This window comes from Pongo pygmaeus, chromosome 13, assembly GCF_028885625.2.
Source record: "Pongo pygmaeus isolate AG05252 chromosome 13, NHGRI_mPonPyg2-v2.0_pri, whole genome shotgun sequence".
Lineage (NCBI taxonomy): Eukaryota > Metazoa > Chordata > Mammalia > Primates > Hominidae > Pongo > Pongo pygmaeus.
Window position 1 is genome coordinate 41,774,360 of NC_072386.2, and position 20,170 is coordinate 41,794,529.

At 37.1% G+C, this 20,170-nt stretch overlaps 1 protein-coding gene across 18 annotated transcripts in view; it reads right to left on the reverse strand.

The window, feature by feature from the left end:
• Positions 1 to 20,170, reverse strand: part of CCDC171 (coiled-coil domain containing 171) — a 445,777-nt gene that overhangs the window by 282,563 nt on the left and 143,044 nt on the right. For all 18 annotated transcript variants that reach the window (XM_054501330.2, XM_054501326.2, XM_054501331.2 and 15 more), the window contains one exon: positions 529 to 631. In XM_054501330.2, the coding sequence (XP_054357305.1) occupies positions 529 to 631 (103 nt within the window). The remainder of the gene's footprint in view (positions 1 to 528; positions 632 to 20,170) is intronic.

The window sequence follows — 20,170 nt, forward strand, 5'->3', positions numbered from 1 at the left end:
AATAACTACAACTAAAATATTTTACCTAAGCATTCTTATCTGGACAATATATGTATATGGTAGTAGGAAATGAAAACCAGCTTAGAAAACCGGCTTGGAAAGTATAGAACATGCGCTATGCTACAGCCTGTGTCCTACATAACCTTTTAAATGCATGACCTTTAAGTTGCTGAAGGTTGCCTCAGAATTTGGCTCAGTTTGATCGAAACATCTGTTCCCCTTGCAGGTATACTGTAAGGACTTTTTTCTCAGTTGGATTCAGAACACAGCAAGTGAGCCCTTGTCTGTCCAATCACACAGACCCCAACACTTGTAAATCAAGTTCTGGGAGGACAACAGCAGGTCCATATTCCGTCACCCTTTCTCAGCCAGCTAGGCCAACTGACTGCTGTGAGAACTGCTCTTATCATGTCATCAGATCAAAACATGTTGAGATGAGGGACTATAAGAGGCATCTGCAGAATTCCCAAAATGTAGTGACTTTGGAACATTGACAGATGCATCTGTCATTTTATACCTTCAACTAACCTGATGTCCACTGGCCCGACACAGTAAAGCTGTCCAAGATCGATTCCAATTCTTTCACGTTATTTTCACATGTCTCTACTAGGAAGGCCTGGTGCTTCTTAGCCTTTTAATTAAGAAAAAAATTACACATAAGGTCACGTATTATAAGAGCTGCAGATTTTTAGTGTGAACATATATAACACAATTAAGTATAAACAAGATAATGATTCCATTCAAATATATTATTAATAAACCATCTTTCTCTCTTAATCATACCTTTTACTTGGCTTAATGTAACACTGTACAAGGTCTTATTAACAATTTACTGAGGAGTTAGTGCCTGGCACTATTCTAAGTGTTTTATATATAGTAATTCATTTTATCCTCTCAATAACCCTATAATGGAAAGGTTATTATTATCCCAATTTTAGAGATAAGAAAACTGAGACAGAGGAATTATGGAACACTTAAAAAATCATGACTACAGTCATATGGCAAGTTGCCAGACAGCAGTCAAAAGTGAAGACAGTTAAGACCAATTTGAAGTTCCTGCGGCAGTCAAGTGATAGTAGTTTGGTCTAGGGTATTGACAGTGAAAGGGGAAGAAGGGGTAGGGAATGGAAGCACTGGACAGAGGCTGAGACGGTAGAATGGCCAGACTTCAGTAAAATTGCATTGGGTTAGACCACACTGATTGGACTGGATTGAACTGGATTGGATTGCATGAGGATAAGGGAAGTACTCAGAAAAAGAAGAGTTGAGACTGATCCCAAGATTTAAGTTAGATGAACTGGGTGGATTTCAGTAGTTGAATCAGAATAATGATGGTAGAGAGGGTCTTGTTTTGGCCATTTTTGTTTGTTTACTTGCTTCCTTCTTTTTGGCAGTAGGTATCAATCATGAATTCTGTTTTAATCATATTCCACTAGACACACCTAAGACACTGCACCAGCACAATGCCTGTCAAATAACAGGTCCCAAATAAATATATTTGAATGAACAATTGACAAATAAAGTATAAAAATATGGGAGGTGGCTGAATATAACTGGTGTAAATCTTAGAAGCAGGGTCAGGTATAGGTTTGGGAATCATCTATAGATACTGTCTGAAACTTGCCTTAAAGTGTTTGATGGGAAATGAAAAGAGCCCAGGACAAGTCTTATGGAACTCCAGCAATTTAATAGTTAGAAAAGAAGTCAGTAAACAAAACTAAAAAAAGGAGAAGAAAAACAGAGGGGATACAAGATATGGGAACATTTCAAGTAGTTCAATAAAAGAGTTGTCAATCATGCCAATTCAAGCAAAATGGAGACTAAAAAGTCTCTCCTGGGTTTGGAAGTCATTGGTGACCTTGGTGAGATGTTTCACTGTGTTATAATAATTGTAACACAGACTGGAATAGGTTAAAGAAGGAGTAAGCCTGAATCTTTTTTCTGAGTGAGAGATGAGTAAATAGAAACAGGAAGTTTAGACAACTCTCTTGGTAAGAAGGAAGGTGAGATAAAGGGCAGTAGGTGGAAAGGAGGGAAGGGTCAGAGAAGAGTTTTGTTTTTATTTAATATATGAGAAACTTAAGCACATTTAAAGGCTGACGTTAAAGGTATGTCTACAGATACAGATAAAATGGAAGAACAGATATTATAAGACAAACTTACATCCTTAAAATATGTAAAATTATTCGGTTTGTTTACATGTCAGCTCAATTATCACTTCCCCAGAAAAACTGTCCTTTACCTCCCTGACTATATCAATTCTCTATCACATTCATCTCAGCACTTATCACAATTATGATTCACTTTTATTTGAGTTGGTCTTTTATTAATGTGTCCATCTCATAGAATTTAAGCTCCATGAAGGGAGTAAATGTCTCTTTTTTTTGTCCTCACCAGTGTATCCCCAGTGTTTCCCCAGGCAATACTTAGTTTCTAAAATAAGTGTTAAGTAGTTAAGTTAATTATAGCATGTTATCAACAGAAAAATCAATTAGGATTCATCCACACAGACTTTAAATAGGAGGATGCTCTTCATCAATGAAAAGATATCTAAGTTATCTTGTTCAGCTAAAAACAAAAAGGGAAGTGGGTTGACAATATGTTTAATATACTGCCATATGCGTGAAGTGTGTGTGTGCGTGTGTGTGTGTACCTATTTGTAAATGCAAAGAGAATCTCTACACAGAATCTGTTTTTTGGTGTTTTGTTTTGTTTTATTTTGAGACGGAGTCTCGCTCTGTCACCCAGGCGGGAGTGCAGTGGTGCGATCTCAGCTCACCGCAACCTCCACCTCCCAGGTTCAAGTGATTCTCCTGCCTCAGCCTCCCAAGTAGCTGGAAGTACAGGCACCCACCACCACACCCGACTAATTTTTGTATTTCTAGTAGAGAAGGGGTTTCACCACGTTGACCAGGCTGGTCTTGAACTCCTGACCTCAAGTGATCCACCCGCCTCGGCCTCCCAAAGTGCTGGGATTACATGGGTGAGCCACCATGCCCGGCCCAGAATCATTTTTAAAAGTAGTAATTATGGCCGGGCGCGGTGGCTCATGCCTGTAATCCCAGCACTTTGGGAGGCCGAGGCGGGTGGATTACGAGGGCAGGAGATTCAGACCATCCAGGCTAACACAGTGAAACCCCGTCTCTACTAAATATACAAAAAATTAGCCGGGCATGGTGGCGGGTGCCTGTAGTCCCAGCTACTCAGGAGGCTGAGGCAGGAGAATGGCGTGAACCCAGGGGGCAGAGCTTGCAGTGAGCCGACATCGTGCCACTGCACTCCAGCCTGGGAAACAGAGTGAGACTGTCTCAAAAAAAAAAAAAGTAATAATTATGGTTGTCTCTGAGAAGAGAATCTGGGTGATTAAGAGAGAGATTTCATTTTTCATTGTAAAACCTTTTTCTATCATCAAAAAGTCAGATTTTTAAAAAAGAGCAAAAAGTAAATAAGCCAACAAAAAAAAATGACTTCTCTTTTTTTTTTTAGACACAGAGCCTTGCTCTGTCACCCAGATTGTAGAACAATCTCGGCTCAGTGCAACCTCCACCACCTGGGTTCAAGTGATTCTCATGCCTCAGCCTCCTGAATAGCTGAGACTACAAATGTCTGCCACCATGCCCAGGTAATTTTTGCGTTTTTGGTAGAGACAGGGTTTCACCATATTGGCTACGCTGGTCTCGAACTCCTGGCCTCAAGTGATCCACCCACCTTGGTCTCCCAAAGCGTTGAGATTACAGGCGTGAGCCACCACACTGGGCCGAAAAATCACCTTTCCATAGCAGATATACATGCAGGTTGTTGCTGTGTTATAAAATACTCAAGAAGTCCACATGGAGACTTCTGGAAATTAGCAAAGCACAGACTCACAGGTTAGTGTAAGGCTGGGTGCAATGGCTCAATCCCAGCACTTTGGGAGGCCAAGGCAAGACAATAAAGCCCAGGAGTTCAAGGTGAGCCTGGGCAACATAGTGAGATCCCATCTCTACAAAAAAATGAAAAATCAGACAGCCATGGTGGCACATGCCTGTAGGTCCCAGTTACTCAGGAGGCTGAGGTGGGAAGATTGCTTGAGTCCAAAAAGTCAAAGCTGCAGTGAGCATGACTGCGCCACTGCACTCCGGCCCGGGCAACAGAGCACCACCTTGTCTCAAGAAAAAAATAAGAGGTGGAGTCAAGATGGCCAAATAGGAACAGATCCGGTCTACAGCTCCCAGCGTGAGTGACACAGAAGACAGGTGATTTCTGCATTTCCATCTGAGGTACCAGGTTCATCTCACTAGGGATTGCCAGACAGTAGGCACAGGACAGTGGGTGCAGCGCACCTTGCACCAGCCGAAGCAGGGCAAGGCATTGCCTCACTCGGGAAGCACAAGGGGTCAGGGAGTTCCCTTTCCTGGTCAAGGAAAGGGGTGACAGACGGCACCTGGAAAATCGGGCCACTCCCACCCTAATACTGCGCTTTTCCAATGGGCTTAGGAAACGGAGCACCAGGAGATTATATCCCGCACCTGGCTCGGAGGGTCCTAAGCCCACAGAGTCTCACTGGTTGCTAGCACAGCAGTCTGAGATCAAACTGCAAGGCAGCAGCGAGGCTGGGGTAGGGGCGCCCGCCATTGCCCAGGCTAGCTTAGGTAAACAAAGCAGCACAGAAGCTCGAACTGGGTGGAGCCCACCACAGCTCAAGCAGGCCTGCCTGCCTCTGTAGACTCCACCTCTGGGGGCAGGGCACAGACAAACAAAAAGACAGCAGTAACCTCTGCAGACTTAAATGTCCCTGTCTGACAGCTTTGAGGAGAACAGTGGTTCTCCCAGCACGCAGCTGGAGATCTCAGAACGGGCAGACTGCCTCCTCAGGTGGGTCCCTGACCCCTGACCCCTGAGCAGCCTAACTGGGAGGCACCCCCCAGTAGGGGCAGACTGACACCTCACACGGACGGGTACTCCTCTGAGACAAAACTTCCAGAGGAATGATCAGACAGCAGCATTCACAGATCACGAAAATCCACGGTTCTGCAGACACCGCTGCTGATACCCAGGCAAACAGGGTCTGGAGTGGACCTCCAGCAAACACCAACAGACATGCAGCTGAGGGTCCTGTCTGTTAGAAGGAAAACTAACAAACAGAAAGGACATCCACACCAAAAACCCATCTGTGCATCACCATCATCAAAGACCAAAAGTAGATAAAACCACAAAGAAGGGGAAAAAACAGAGTAGAAAAACTGGAAACACTAAAAAGCAGAGCGCCTCTCCTCCTCCAAAGGAACGCAGCTCCTCACCAGCAACGGAACAAAGCTGGACGGAGAATGACTTTGACGAGTTGAGAGAAGAAGGCTTCAGACGATCAAACTACTCCGAGCTACAGGAGGAAATTCAAACCAAAGGCGAAGAAGTTGAAAACTTTGAAAAAACTTTAGAAGAATGTATAACTAGAATAACCAATACAGAGAAGTGCTTAAAGGAGCTGAAGGAGATGAAAACCAAGGCTCGAGAACTACGTGAAGAATGCAGAAGCCTCAGGAGCCGATGCAATCAAATGGAAGAAAGGATATCAGTGATGGAAGATGAAATGAATGAAATGAAGCGAGAAGGGAAGTTTAGAGAAAAAACAATAAAAAGAAATGAACAAAGCCTCCAAGAAATATGGGACTATGTGAAAAGATCAAATCTGCATCTGACTGGTGTACTTGAAAGTGACAGGGAGAATGGAACCAAGTTGGAAAACACTCTTCAGGATATTATCCAGGAGAACTTCCCCAACCTAGCAAGGCCGGCCAACATTCACATTCAGGAAACACAGAGAACACCACAAAGATACTCCTTGAGAAGAACAACTCCAAGACACATAATTGTCAGATTCACCAAAGTTGAAATGAAGATAAAAATGTTAAGGGCAGCCAGACAGAAAGGTCGGGATACCCACAAAGGGAAGCCCATCAGACTAACAGCGGATCTCTCAGCAGAAACTCTACAAGCCAGAAGAGAGTGGGGGCCAATATTCAACATTCTTAAAGAAAAGAATTTTCAACCCAGAATTTCGCATCCAGCCAAACTAAGCTTCATAAGTGAAGGAGAAATAAAATACTTTACAGATAAGCAAATGCTGAGAGATTTTGTCACCACCAGGCCTGCCCTGCAAGAGCTCCTGAAGGAAGCGCTAAACATGGAAAGGCACAACCGGTACCAGCCGCTGCAAAATCATGCCAAAATGTAAAGACCATCGAGACTAGGAAGAAACTGCATCAACTAATGAGCAAAATCACCAGCTAACATCATAATGACAGGATCAAATTCACACATAACAATATTAACTTTAAATGTAAATGGGCTAAATGCTCCAATTAAAAGACACAGACTGGCAAATTGGATAAAGACTCAAGACCCATCAGTGTGCTGTATTCAGGAAACCCATCTCACGAGCAGAAACACACATAGGCTCAAAATAAAAGGATGGAGGAAGATTTACCAAGCAAATGGAAAACAAAAAAAGGCAGGGGTTGCAATCCTAGTCTCTGATAAAACAGACTTTAAACCAACAAAGATCAAAAGACACAAAGAAGGCCATTACATAATGGTAAAGGGATTAATTCAACAAGAAGAGCTAACTATCCTAAATATATATACACCCAATACAGGAGCACCCAGATTCATAAAGCAAGTCCTGAGTGACCTATAGAGAGACTTAGACTCCCACACAATAATAATGGGAGACTTTAACACCCCACTGTCAACATTACACAGATCAACGAGACAGAAAGTTAACAAGGATATCCAGGACTTGAACTCAGCTCTGCACCAAGCAGACCTAATAGACATCTATAGAACTCTCGGCCCCAAATCAACAGAATATACATTTTTTTCAGCACCACACCACACTTATTCCAAAATTGCCCACATAGTTGGAAGTAAAGCTCTCCTCAGCAAATGTAAAAGAACAGAAATTATAACAAACTGTCTCTCAGACCACAGTGCAATCAAACTAGAACTCAGGATTAAGAAACTCACTCAAAACCGCTCAACTACATGGAAACTGAACAACCTGCTCCTGAATGACTACTGGGTACATAACGAAATGAAGACAGAAATAAAGATGTTCTTTGAAACCAACGAGAACAAAGACACAACATACCAGAATCTCTGGGACACATTCAAAGCAGTGTGTAGAGGGAAATTTATAGCACTAAATGCCCACAAGAGAAAGCAGGAAAGATCCAAAATTGACACCCTAACATCACAATTAAAAGAACTAGAAAAGCAAGAGCAAACACATTCAAAAGCTAGCAGAAGGGAAGAAATAACTAAGATCAGAGCAGAACTGAAGGAAATAGAGACAAAAAAAATCCTTCAAAAAATTAATGAATCCAGGAGCTGGTTTTTTGAAAGGATCAACAAAACTGATAGACCGCTAGCAAGACTAATAAAGAAAAAAAGAGAGAAGAATCAAATAGATGCAATAAAAAATGATAAAGGGGATATCACCACTGATCCCACAGAAATACAAACTACCATCAGAGAATATTACAAACATCTCTACGCAAATAAACTAGAAAATCTAGAAGAAATGGATAAATTCCTGGACACATGCACCCTCCCAAGACTATACCAGGAAGAAGTTGAATCACAAAATAGACCAATAACAGGCTCTGAAATTGAGGCAATAATCAATAGCCTAACCAACCAAAAAAAAGTCCAGTACCAGACGGATTCAGAGCCGAATGCTACCAGAGGTACAAGTAGGAGCTGGTACCGTTCCTTCTGAAACTATTCCAACTAATAGAAAAAGAGGGAATCCTCCCTAACTCATTTTATGAGGCCAGCATCATCCTGATACCAAAGCCTGGCAGAGACACAACAAAAAAAAAGAGAATTTTAGACCAATATCCCTGATGAACATCGATACAAAAATCCTCAATAAAATATTGGCAAACCGAATCCAGCAGCACATCAAAAAGCTTATCCACCATGATCAAGTGGGCTTCACCCTGGGATGCAAGGCTGGTTCAATATATGCAAATCAATAAACATAATCCAGCATATAAACAGAACCAAAGACAAAAACCACATGATTATCTCAATAGATGCAGAAAAGGCCTTTGACAAAATTCAACAACCCTTCATGCTAAAAACTCTCAATAAATTAGGTATTCATGGGACGTATCTCAAAATAATAAGAGCTCTTTATGACAAACTCACAACCAATATCATACTGAATGGGCAAAAACTGGAAGCATTCCCTTTGAAAACTGGCACAAGACAGGGATACCCTCTCTCACCACTCCTATTCAACATAATGTTGGAAGTTCTGGCCAGGGCAATTAGGCAAGAGAAGGAAATAAAGGGTATTCAATTAGGAAAAGAGGAAATCAAATTGTCCCTGCTTCCAGATGACATGATTATGTATCTAGAAAACCCCATTGTCTCAGCCCAAAATATCCTTAAGCTGATAAGCAACTTCAGCAAAGTCTCAGGATACAAAATCAATGTACAAAAATCACAAGCATTCTTATACACCAATAACAGACAAACAGAGAGCCAAATCATGAGTGAACTCCCATTCACGATTGCTACAAAGAAAATAAAATACTTAGGAATCCAACTTACAAGGGATGTGAAGGACCTCTTCAAGGAGAACTACAAACCACTGCTCAAGGAAATAAAAGAGGATACAAACAAATGGAAGAACATTCCATGCTCATGGGTAGGAAGAATCAATATCATGAAAATGGCCATACTGCCCAAGGTCATTTATAGATTCAATGCCATCCCCATCAAGCTACCAATGACTTTCTTCACAGAATTGGAAAAAACTACTTTAAAGTTCATATGGCACCAAAAAAGAGCCCGCATCACCAAGTCAATCCTAAGCCAAAAGAACAAAGCTGGAGGCATCACACTACCTGACTTCAAACTATACTACAAGGCTACAGTAACCAAAACAGCATGGTACTGGTACCAAAACAGAGATATAGACCAATGGAAGAGAAGAGAGCCCTCAGAAATAACGCCGCATATCTACAACTATCTGATCTTTGACAAACCTGAGAAAAACAAGAAATGGGGAAAGGATTCCCTATTTAATAAATGGTGCTGGGAAAACTGGTTAGCCATATGTAGACAGCTGAAACTGGATCCCTTCCTTACACCTGGTACAAAAATTAATTCAAGATGGATTACAGACTTAAATGTTAGACCTAAAACCATAAAAACCCTAGAAGAAAACCTAGGCATTACCATTCAGGACATAGGCATGGGCAAGGACTTCATGTCTAAAACACCAAAAGCAATGGCAACAAAAGCCGAAATTGACAAATGGGATCTAATTAAACTAAAGAGCTTCTGCACAGCAAAAGAAACTACCACCAGAGTGAACAGGCAACCTACAAAATGGGAGAAAATTTTCGCAACCTACTCATCTGACAAAGGGCTAATATCCACAATCTACAATGAACTCCAACAAATTTACAAGAAAAAAACAAACAACCCCATCAAAAAGTGAGCGAAGGATATGAACAGACATTTCTCAAAAGAAGACATTTATGCAGCCAAAAACCACATGAAAAAATGCTCACCATCACTGGCCATCAGAGAAATGCAAATCAAAACCACAATGAGATACCATCTCACACCAGTTAGAATGGCGATCATTAAAAAGTCAGGAAACAACAGGAGCTGGAGAGTATGTGGAGAAATAGGAACAGTTTTACACTGTTGGTGGGATTGTAAACTAGTTCAACCATTGTGGAAGTCAGTGTGGCGATTCCTCAGGGATCTAGAACTAGAAATACCATTTCACCCAGCCATCCCATTACTGGGGATATACCCAAAGGACTATAAATCATGCTGCTATAAAGACACATGCACACGTATGTTTATTGAGGCACTATTCACAATAGCAAAGACTTGGAACCAATCCAAATGTCCAACAATGATAGACTGGATTAAGAAAATGTGGCACATATACACCATGGAATACTATGCAGCCATAAAAAATAACCAGTTCATGTCCTTTGTAGGGACATGGATGAAATTGGAAATCATCATTCTCAGTAAACTATCGCAAGAACAAAAAACCAAACACCGCATGTTCTCACTCATAGGTGGGAACTGAACAATGAGAACACATGGACACAGGAAGGGGAACATCACACTCTGGGGATTGTTGTGGGGTGGGCGGAGGGGGGAGGGATAGCTTTCGGAGATATACCTAATGCTAAATGACGAGTTAATGGGTGCAGCACATCAGCATGGCACATGTATACATATGTAACTAACCTGCACATTGTGCACATGTACCCTAAAACTTAAAGTATAATAATAATAAAATAAAAATAAAAATAAAATTAAAAAACAGAAAAAAATAAAAAATAAATAAAATAAGATAAATACAATACAACATAAATAAGTCTAAATAAAATATATTCTTGCTAATGGCAATCAAAGTTTACCTTAAAAAACATAGTATTTATAAAGCACCAAGTTTGTGTATATATATATCTCTCTCTCTAAATAAAACATATTTATAGGTATTTTTAATTATTAAGTATTTAAATAGTCTACTAAATTCTTTGAGTATATTATGCTCAGAGTAAAAAAAAAATAGAGAAAAATAAAAGGTAACTCAATTCTCACTGGTAAGTTTTATTCACAATGTGTTTTATAATTATAGGAAATATCTATCTATAATTTTTTAATTCAAATAGGATCATAAAATACATACTATTATATTACTTTATTTTCCACTCATAGTATGTTTCACATCTCTCCACGTCAGAAACTTTTTTAGCTGTATAGTACTCCATTGGTCAGATGTACCATAAATTAACTTAACCAGTCCCCCCTACTGTTAATATTTTTTAGGTTTCTGGCAGTTTTTTTGCTATTAGTGACGACACTACAATATACAATCTTATATATGTTCTTTTTATATTTTGCATGTACGTTAAGTATATCTACTCAATAAATTCCTAGAAATAGATTTGATGAGGCAAAAGGAAACACATTGTTTTCAGACAATTGTTAACAAATTACTCTCTAATAAGTTATACCAGTGTATACTACCATGAATGGTATGAGCACCCATTTCCCAATATCAATCCAATAGTAGGCATTATCAACTTATTTAATGTGCATTTACTTCATTTTAATTAAGATTAGCATCCTTTCATGTTCACTAGCCATCTGTATTTTTTTCTGTGCGTTGCCTGTTCATATCATGTGCCCATTTTTATATTGCATCATTTGTTTCTTCCTTAATGATTTATAAAAGTGCTCCATAAATTATAAAAGCAATCTCTTTTTGCTACATGTTGCAAATCATTTTTTCTCATTTCTATTGGCCATCTGACTATAATATATTCTTAAACAAAATTATATTTTTCAAGTGAACAAGTGTGCAAATCAACAGTATGCTTTAGGACTTCTGAGTTTTATGTCATATTTTCCTTTTACTCCAAGATGACAAAACAATTCCATTTTTCTTCCAGTGCTTTTTCATTTTCCTCTTTTACGGCTCTTTGATCAATCTAAAATTTGTTTAGTATAAGCAATGCGTCAGGGATTTAGTCATATTACTTATCATTATAATATAACAAGTTGTCTAAAAACTATTTGTGAGATAATCTATCTCTAAACATTGATTTGGCATACAAATATTATCATATACTAAATTTTCATACATATTGATAGCCATTTTTGAACTCCTTACTGTTTCATTGCTTTCTCCATTATTTTGTCAGTACCAAACTCTTAATTGTGGTAACTTTACATTTTTTTTAAACTTGAATGAAACATAATTGACATAACATACAGCTCACCCAATTAAAGTGTTTAATGTTTTTAGTATTTTCACGGGGTTGTACAAGCATAACCACAATCTAGATTTAGAACAGTGTTGTCCCACCTAAAAGATGTGTCACACCCACTGGCTCTCACTCACCATTCTCCCACCACTACCCCCAAGGCCTAAAGAATCACCATTCTCATTTCTTTTTGTTTTTGTTGTTTTTAGATGGAGTTTCCCTCTGTCGCCCAGGCTGAGGTCAATTCATTCTTTGGTGTTTGGATGTGGATATCCAGTTCCCTCAGCACCATTTGTTGAAAAATATTATTCTTTCCCCCACTGAATTGACTTAACACCCTTTTTGAAAATCAACTAAACATAATCATGAGGGATTTTTTTCTAGATTCTCAATTCTGGTCCATTGATACACATGTAAATCATTATGCTAGTACCACACTATCTTGACTACTGTAGCTTTGTAGTTAGCTTTAAAATTGGAACGTGTTACTACTCCAACTTTATTCTTCTTTTTCAAGATTATTTTGGATATTCATAGTCCCTTGTATTTCTTTTAAGACTGAGTCTTACTCCGTCACCCAGCCTAGAGTGCAGTAGTGTGATTTTGGCTCATTGCAACATCCGGCTCCTGGATACAAGTGATTCTCACGCCTCAGCCTCCTGAATAGCTGGAACTACAGATACGTGCCATCACACCTGGCTAATTTTTATATTTTTAGTAGAGACGAGGTTTCATCATGTTGGCCAGGCTTGTCTCGAACTCCAGACCGCAAGTGATCTGCCTGCCTTGGCCTCCCAAAGTGCTGGGATTACAGGCATGAGCCACTGTGCTGGGCCTCCTTATATTTCCATATGTGTTTAAGGATCTGCTTGTCAATTTCTGCAAAAAGACAACTAAAAGTTCATTGGTGGTACAGTGGTAAGCATAGCTGTCTTCCAAAAAGTCAACTGAGATTTTGATGGAGATTGCATTAAACCATCAATTTGGGGAGTACTAACATCTTACCAGTATTAACTATTACATGAACATGAAATATTTCTCCATTTATTTTGACCTTGTTTAATTTCTTTCCGTGATAAATTGCAGTTTTCAGCAGACAAGTTTTATGCTTCTTTTGTCAAATTATTCCTAAGTATTATATTCTTTATTATTTTATTGTCAACAGAATTGTTTCCTTAATTTTATTTTTGGAATGCTCATTGCTAGTTACAGAAATACAACTGCTTTCCTAAATGGATCTTGTATTGTATCCTACAACTCTGCTAAACTAATTTATTAGCTCTAATAATTTTCTCTGTATGTGTGGATTTCTTAGGATTTTCTAATATATACAGGATTATGTCATCAGCAAATAGATCATTTACTTCTTCCTTTCCAAAACTGATGCCTTTTATTTCTTTTTCTTGCCTAATACCATTGGCTAGAACCGCCAGTAAAATGTTGAACAGACACGGTGAGAGTGTACATCCTTGTATTATTCCTAATCTTATGGTGAAAGTATTCAGTCTTTTACCATTAAATGTGATGTCAGATGTAGGTTTTCCATAGATGCTCTTCATGAGGTTGAAGAGGAAGTTTCCTTGTATTCTTAGTTTGTTGAGCATTTTTATCATAAAAGGATGCTGCATTTTATCAAATGTTTTTCTGTGTCTATTGAGATAATCATTAGGCTTCCGTCATTTATTACATTAGCTGATTTTCAGGTGTTAAACTAGTATTACATTCCTGAGATAAATCCCACTTGATCATGGTGTAATATCTTTTTTATATCTTGCTGGATTCAGCTTGCTAGTATAGTTTTGAGAATTTTAGCATCTATGTTCAAAAGGGAGGCTAGTCTGTAGTTTTCTTTTCTTTCAGTATATTTGGTTTTTGTATCAAGGTAATAATACTGACTTCACAGAATGATATGGGAAGTGTTATCTCCTCTTCTATTTTTGAAAGAATTTATGAAGAATTGGTGGTAATTGTTCTTAAACATTTAAATAAATTTACCAGTGAAGCTATCTAAGCCTGGGCTTTTCTTTGTGGGAGTTTTTTTGATTACTAATCCAATCTCTTTTGATTTATTTTGTATTTTGATATTCTAAGACATCCTGCTATCGCATGGATTTTCTATTTCTTTCTTTCTTTCTTTTTTTTTTTTTTTTTTTTTTCTGAGATGGAGTCTCGCTCTGTTGCCCAGGCTGGAGTGCAATGGCGCCATCTCAGCTCACCACAACCTACACCTCCCAGGTTCAAGCGATTGTCCTACCTCCGCCTCCCGAGTAGCTGGGACTACAGGCATGCACCACCATGCCCAGCTAATTTTTGTATTTTCAGTAGAGACGGGGTTTCACTATGTTGGCCAGGCTGGTCGCAAACTCCTAACCTCATGATCTGCCCACCTTGGCCTCCCAAGTGTTAGGATTACAGGCACGAGCCACTGCACCCAGCCAATTTTATATTTCTTCTTAACCAGTTTTGGTAATTTGTGTCTTTCTAGAAATTGGTCCATTTTAAATTATCTATTTGTTGGCATATAGTTTTTCAGAGTATTCTCTTACAATTATTTCTATTTCTGTATGGTCAGTAGTTATATCCCCCTTTCATTCATGACTCCAGTAATTTGAATCTCTTCTCTTTTTTTGATGAGTGTAGCTAAAGTTATCAATTTAGTTATCTCTTCAAAGAATCAAATTTTGGTTTCACTGATTTCCTCTGTTTTTTTTTAATTCTCTATTTCTCTTATTTCCTTGTTAGTCTTTACTGTTTCTTTTCTTCCACTTGTTTTGGGTTTAGTTTGCTCTTCTTTTTCTCTTTTCTTACCGTGAAATGTTAGGTTACTGATTTGAGGATTTTTTTTTTTAAGAGACGAGGTCTTGCTATGTTGCCCAGGCTGACCTCAAACTCTTGGACTCAAAAAATCCTCCCACCTCAGCCTTCCAAGTAGCTAGGAACTACAGGCATGGACCACCATGCCCCACTATTTTTTTTTAATATAGGTGACTATGGTTGTAGGTTTCCCTCTTAAGCATAGTGTTAGCTGCATCCCACAAAGTTTGGTATGTTGTCTTTTTATTTCACTCATCTCAAAGTGTTTTCTAATTCCTTTGTGATTTCTTTTAGACTTGCTGGTTATTTAGGAGTGTGTTATCTAATTTTCACATATTTGTGAACTTTTCCTCTGTTGCCTTCTGTTATTAATTTCTAATTTAATTTCATTATGGTCAAAGAAGACACTTTGTATGATTTCAATCCTTTCAAATTTATTGAGGCTTGTTTCATGGCCTAGCATATGATCTATCCACAAGAATATTTCATGTACACTTGAGAAGAATGTATGTTCTTTTGCTAATGGGTGTGGTGTTCTATAGATATCTGTAAGGTCTAATTTGTTTACAGTACTGTTGAGTCTTCTATTTATTTGTTGATAGTCTTCCTCATTGTTCTACCCATCACTGAAAGTGGGGTACTGAAGCCCCGAAATATTATTGTTGTCTATTTCTCCCTTCATTTATGTCAGGTTTTGCTTCAAATAGTTTGGAGGTCTGTTGTTACGCATATACATGTTCATAAATGTTACATTGTTCTGGTGGATTGACCCTTTTAACAACATGAGATGTCCCTCTTTATCTCTAGTAACATTTTTATTCTAAAGTCTATTTTGTCTGTCATCGGTATATCCACTCTAGTTTTTTTTTAATTGGGTGCATGGTATATTTTTTCCATCTTCTGCTATTTTGATACATATATTATCTTTTTTTTATTTTTTTATTTTATTTTTTTGAGACAGAGTCTCACTCTGTCGCCCAGGCTGGAGTGCAGTGGCGCAATCTCAGCTCACTGCAAGCTCTGCCTCCCAGGTTCACGCCATTCTCCTGATACATATATTATCTTTAATGCTCATCAAAAACCTTGCATGACCAAGATTGTTAGCACCATTTTACAAATGAGCAAATGGATCCAGAGGAAGAATATCACTAAAGTCACACAACTAAAATGAGATAGACCTGGGATTAAAACCCAGATCAATATGCCTCCAAAATTTATGTTGCTTCTATTATGCCAGCTGACTGAAGTCCCCATTAATATCAAGGTATAAAAATTTACAGGAATATATGTATAGAAAGCCAGATCAACTGCATACTTGGAGTGAGCTTAATATCAAGGTTCAATTAAATTCCTAGTTCAAAAATAATTCTCTTTCAAGTATAAAGCTCAATCTTAACTAAAATATGAGCTAATATTTCCAAACTATTACAATATGAGATCAAAATTAGGGTCAAATTAGGCAGAAAAGATTGAATAGTGTAAAATTTTTCAAAGGGCAAAAAAGAGATTTACTCACTCATGAGGCTGAAAAAGAAGCTAATGTTCATCTGCCTGAAAATTACTATTACATTTGTAAGTATTAATATTATAATTTTCACATCATTCTACAGAGATGTCTGGCTAATAGTCTTACAAATAATACAGCCAGTAGAAAGTGAGCTGAAATTTAATAATTATATTATTAACTTGTTTTACAGTTGACAAGTTTTTTTTCCTAACAAATTGTTTCAGTTTTATTAATGAAGCTTCCACCCTTCATTCATACAGTAAAAGTGTCAGGATTTTGTTTTGTTTTTTAAATGCTGGATTGTGGTTGTATTTATCTTTTTTTTTTTGAGACAGGGTCTCACTTTGTGCCCCAGGCTAGCGTGCCTTGGCGTAATTATGGCTCACTGCAGCCTCAACCTCCCAGACTCAACTGATTCTCCCATCTCAGCCTCCCAAGTAGCTAGAACTACAGGCACACATCACCACGCACAGCTCATTTTTTTAAATTTTTTTGTAGATATGGGAGTCTCACTACATTTGTTGCTCAGGCTGGTCTCAAACTCCTGGGCTCAATGGTCCTCCCGCTTCAAACTCTCAAAGTCCTGAGATTATAGGTGTCAGCCACCATATCTGGTCTATGCTTATATTCAAATTTTGTTCCCAAAGCTGCTAGTTCTCTTAACAATCTTTTAATATACAAGGAATGTGAGAATGAAAACAGAATCCATTAGCTAAACAAACAAAACTGTTTAGCTGAAAACAAAGTACTAACTGAAGATAAAATATTGTTTCTAATTTTTTATTAACATATTTTGTCATGTGACATAAAGAATAAGTTTAGGTTAATGATAAATTGTTGACTCAACAAACGCTGTAATTCTAAACATCCCCAGAAATTTAAAAGAATTGTAGGATAAAAAAAAAAAAAAAAAAAAAGAATTGTAGGATAAAGGGACTCACTTATTTGCCTCAGACAAAACTCAGATATGGAATTTGTTGCCCTAGGATTAAAGGTCCCTTAATGCTATGTTGGCTAACCAGATGATGTTTAGATGAACATTTATTCATAACCCAACATGACCCAAGAACTACTTTAGATGCTGTGATGAATCTACAACCAGTGTAAACAGGGGACTAAAAATATCAAAATATTCAAAGAAAGTTCAGAAAATGTTGTGATTGACAAATCTTAATGTATTATGAAAGAAGAGTCAATGTTGGTTAAAAAATATCTTTAACCAGAAAGAAAAATGAGATAACAAACTACCTTTACATGTAACTTAGGATACTATACCTCTCGCACTGCTGAACTGAATGCATTTCTGGCTTAATCTAACATGTCATTCTTTTTTGTTTGTTTCATAATCATCTTCTCTATGATCCTTCAAAACCTCATCCCTCACTTTTTTGCTCACTCAACGTGAGTATCACAAATAGAAAGGCATGTAAATAAAAATTTCAATTGCGAGCCCTTGAAGAAACATATAAAAACTATATATAAATATCTATATCTAAAAATTGGTAAATGGGTCTTGCTGATCTGCTATGGAAAAAGTTGACTCAAGTCATAAATAACAATAAAAACAATGATGGGCAATTTTAATAAGGTTAAAAATAACAGAAAAAACAAATAGGTTTTAAAAAAGCCTTTAGTCAATCGGTTTTTTAATGAAATAAGCATTTTAAACATAGGTTGAACTTTTGCAACTAATATATAGTTCTTATAATTTCTGAACATTTTTGAACTCAAGTAAAACTTTTGTTTTTTATTTAAATATATGTTAAACAATTAGGAAGAAATTCTAAGTAAAAACGAGGAAGCATCAGAGCCTATAATCTTCATTACATACTTTTACCCTCACAGCTCACCTTTTCATCATATCTTGTACCTAGTTACCATTATATGCACAATGCATTTGTATGGGCTTAAGGAGGTCTGAGTAGCTTTTGTTACCATCACCATCAGCAGCTTTTCCCTAATCATATTAATGATAGCTAGTCTCTTAGTTCCCTACCACCTTGTTTACCTATGCCACTTCCATGGATGTCAGTATTCCATGATCCCACTTGCTTATCTCACATAATGAAATGTTACCCTTCTTTACTTAGCTTTGACAATCAGTTTATTTTTCAGTAGATGCTACCTTTCAATCTGAATATGGGCCTTAACATATAAACATCTCTCTCGCAATCTCTTGCTCTCTGTCTCTCTCACACACATACATACACAATACCATTTTATTTTTCCCAGGTGAAAAATGAGATTTGGATTTTCAAAATTTACTAATTTGCATAGATATAAATTTCAAAAGGCTTAATGCAAAAGCTTTATGCCTATACCATAAATTTAGGAAGTCAGCCTCCTAAAAGGAATATTTAAATACACAAAGACACTTAAGCGATGAACATTATTTACCAGAATTAAAATTTAAGGGCCACTAAGAGAAATGGAAAGTGATATTTATATTAGCAAAAACAATGCCCATGTTTAAATACTACTCCTATTCTTGGTGAAAAACAAGAATCAATCATTTTTTTAGTAAAAATTCAGAATAGAATATTTATTAGCCCATTAGTTTTGAAAACCTCCTACAAAATCAGAAACATGTTCTTCTAAAGCAAACCTAATAGTTCATTGGAAGTAAAAATATTATCAAGAAATATTACCTTCACCACAAAGCATAACCATCAAAGCACTTTCTAAAATCATATTTAATGCTAGCAATCATTATTATTATATAATCAGTTAAACCCCCAAAAGTATTGGGAAAAAATATACACTTGACCATTTTCAATCACAAGTTCTTTAGAGAATAAAACATTCTTTGAGCAAAACCTCATGAGAACTAGAATTCCCTTTTCAATATAAAGTCTCTCCTAGAGCTGTAACTAAATATTACTGAGTGGCAGAAAAACAAATCTCAAGAAATGACGGACTTAAGAAAATTTCATTGAAGAAAGCACAGAGCAAGTTCTAATAATACCAATTTGAAAATGAAAGCTCCCCTGCTTCAAGAGAAGCAGATATAAAAACTCACAGTAATGTCTAAAAGACCCAGCTGGATCTGTTGAGCCTCAGATGGACTTTAATAAGCATGATCACTAAGCACCTTAAACTAGAAATTCAGTTTTATTTAGTAGTTGATTAAATCATTATTAAATTCATAGATTTTGAAACTAAAAGCTCAATTTCCAATCAAAACTTTTTATAGTCAAATTCTGTTAAGTTTCATATTCTGTGTTCACATCTTCATGTAAACATGAAAATAAATTTGTTAAGTCCTTGGATGTCCTATGTTGAAATCCTACTGATTCTATGACATTCAAAATAATAATAATATACCATTAATTTATTAGTTATATCTTTTAAATCTATACATTGAATAGAAGTAATTTCATTAATATAAAAGTATAATTAGAATAAAAAGAAATGATAAATGTTTGAGATAGTAGTTACCCAGATCTGATCACTATATGTTGTATATATCAAAACATCACAGTGTACCCTATAAATATGTATTAATACAATTATTTTGTGCCAATAAAAATAAATAAAGTACAATTAAAGTTAGCTGGTTTATATTTATTAAATACCCATAAAAGACAACATACTCAGTTTAGACTTTTCCAAAATTATGTTTTATATTTATATAATATCTCTCTCAAAACAAGGGAGCTATCACTTTCCAACTGGTTTATTAAGACTTTCTGTATCCTGGGCTAGATGATCTCTAAAGCCTCTAACAGCTCTGCTGCTGTATCTAGCCCAGGATACAGCATAAGGCTATGCTGTACTAACACATACAAAGTTATTTGTAAGTCTCAAAATTTGCTCAAGTCTTTGTATCTTATTAATAACACCTTGATCTCACGAGTAAACTTATAGAGGATAGTGACTTTAACTTTCTTTTCCAATGTAACAGAGAAAATAAAGACCAAGACTTAAATAATGACCATGAACATGACCTAAACTAGAAAACAAGCTGGTACCTCAAAGGGGAAGAAAAATTACCTGTCGGTAATTTATGCTTCCCATCCATAGTCTGTAAAATACTGAAACTATTATGCTG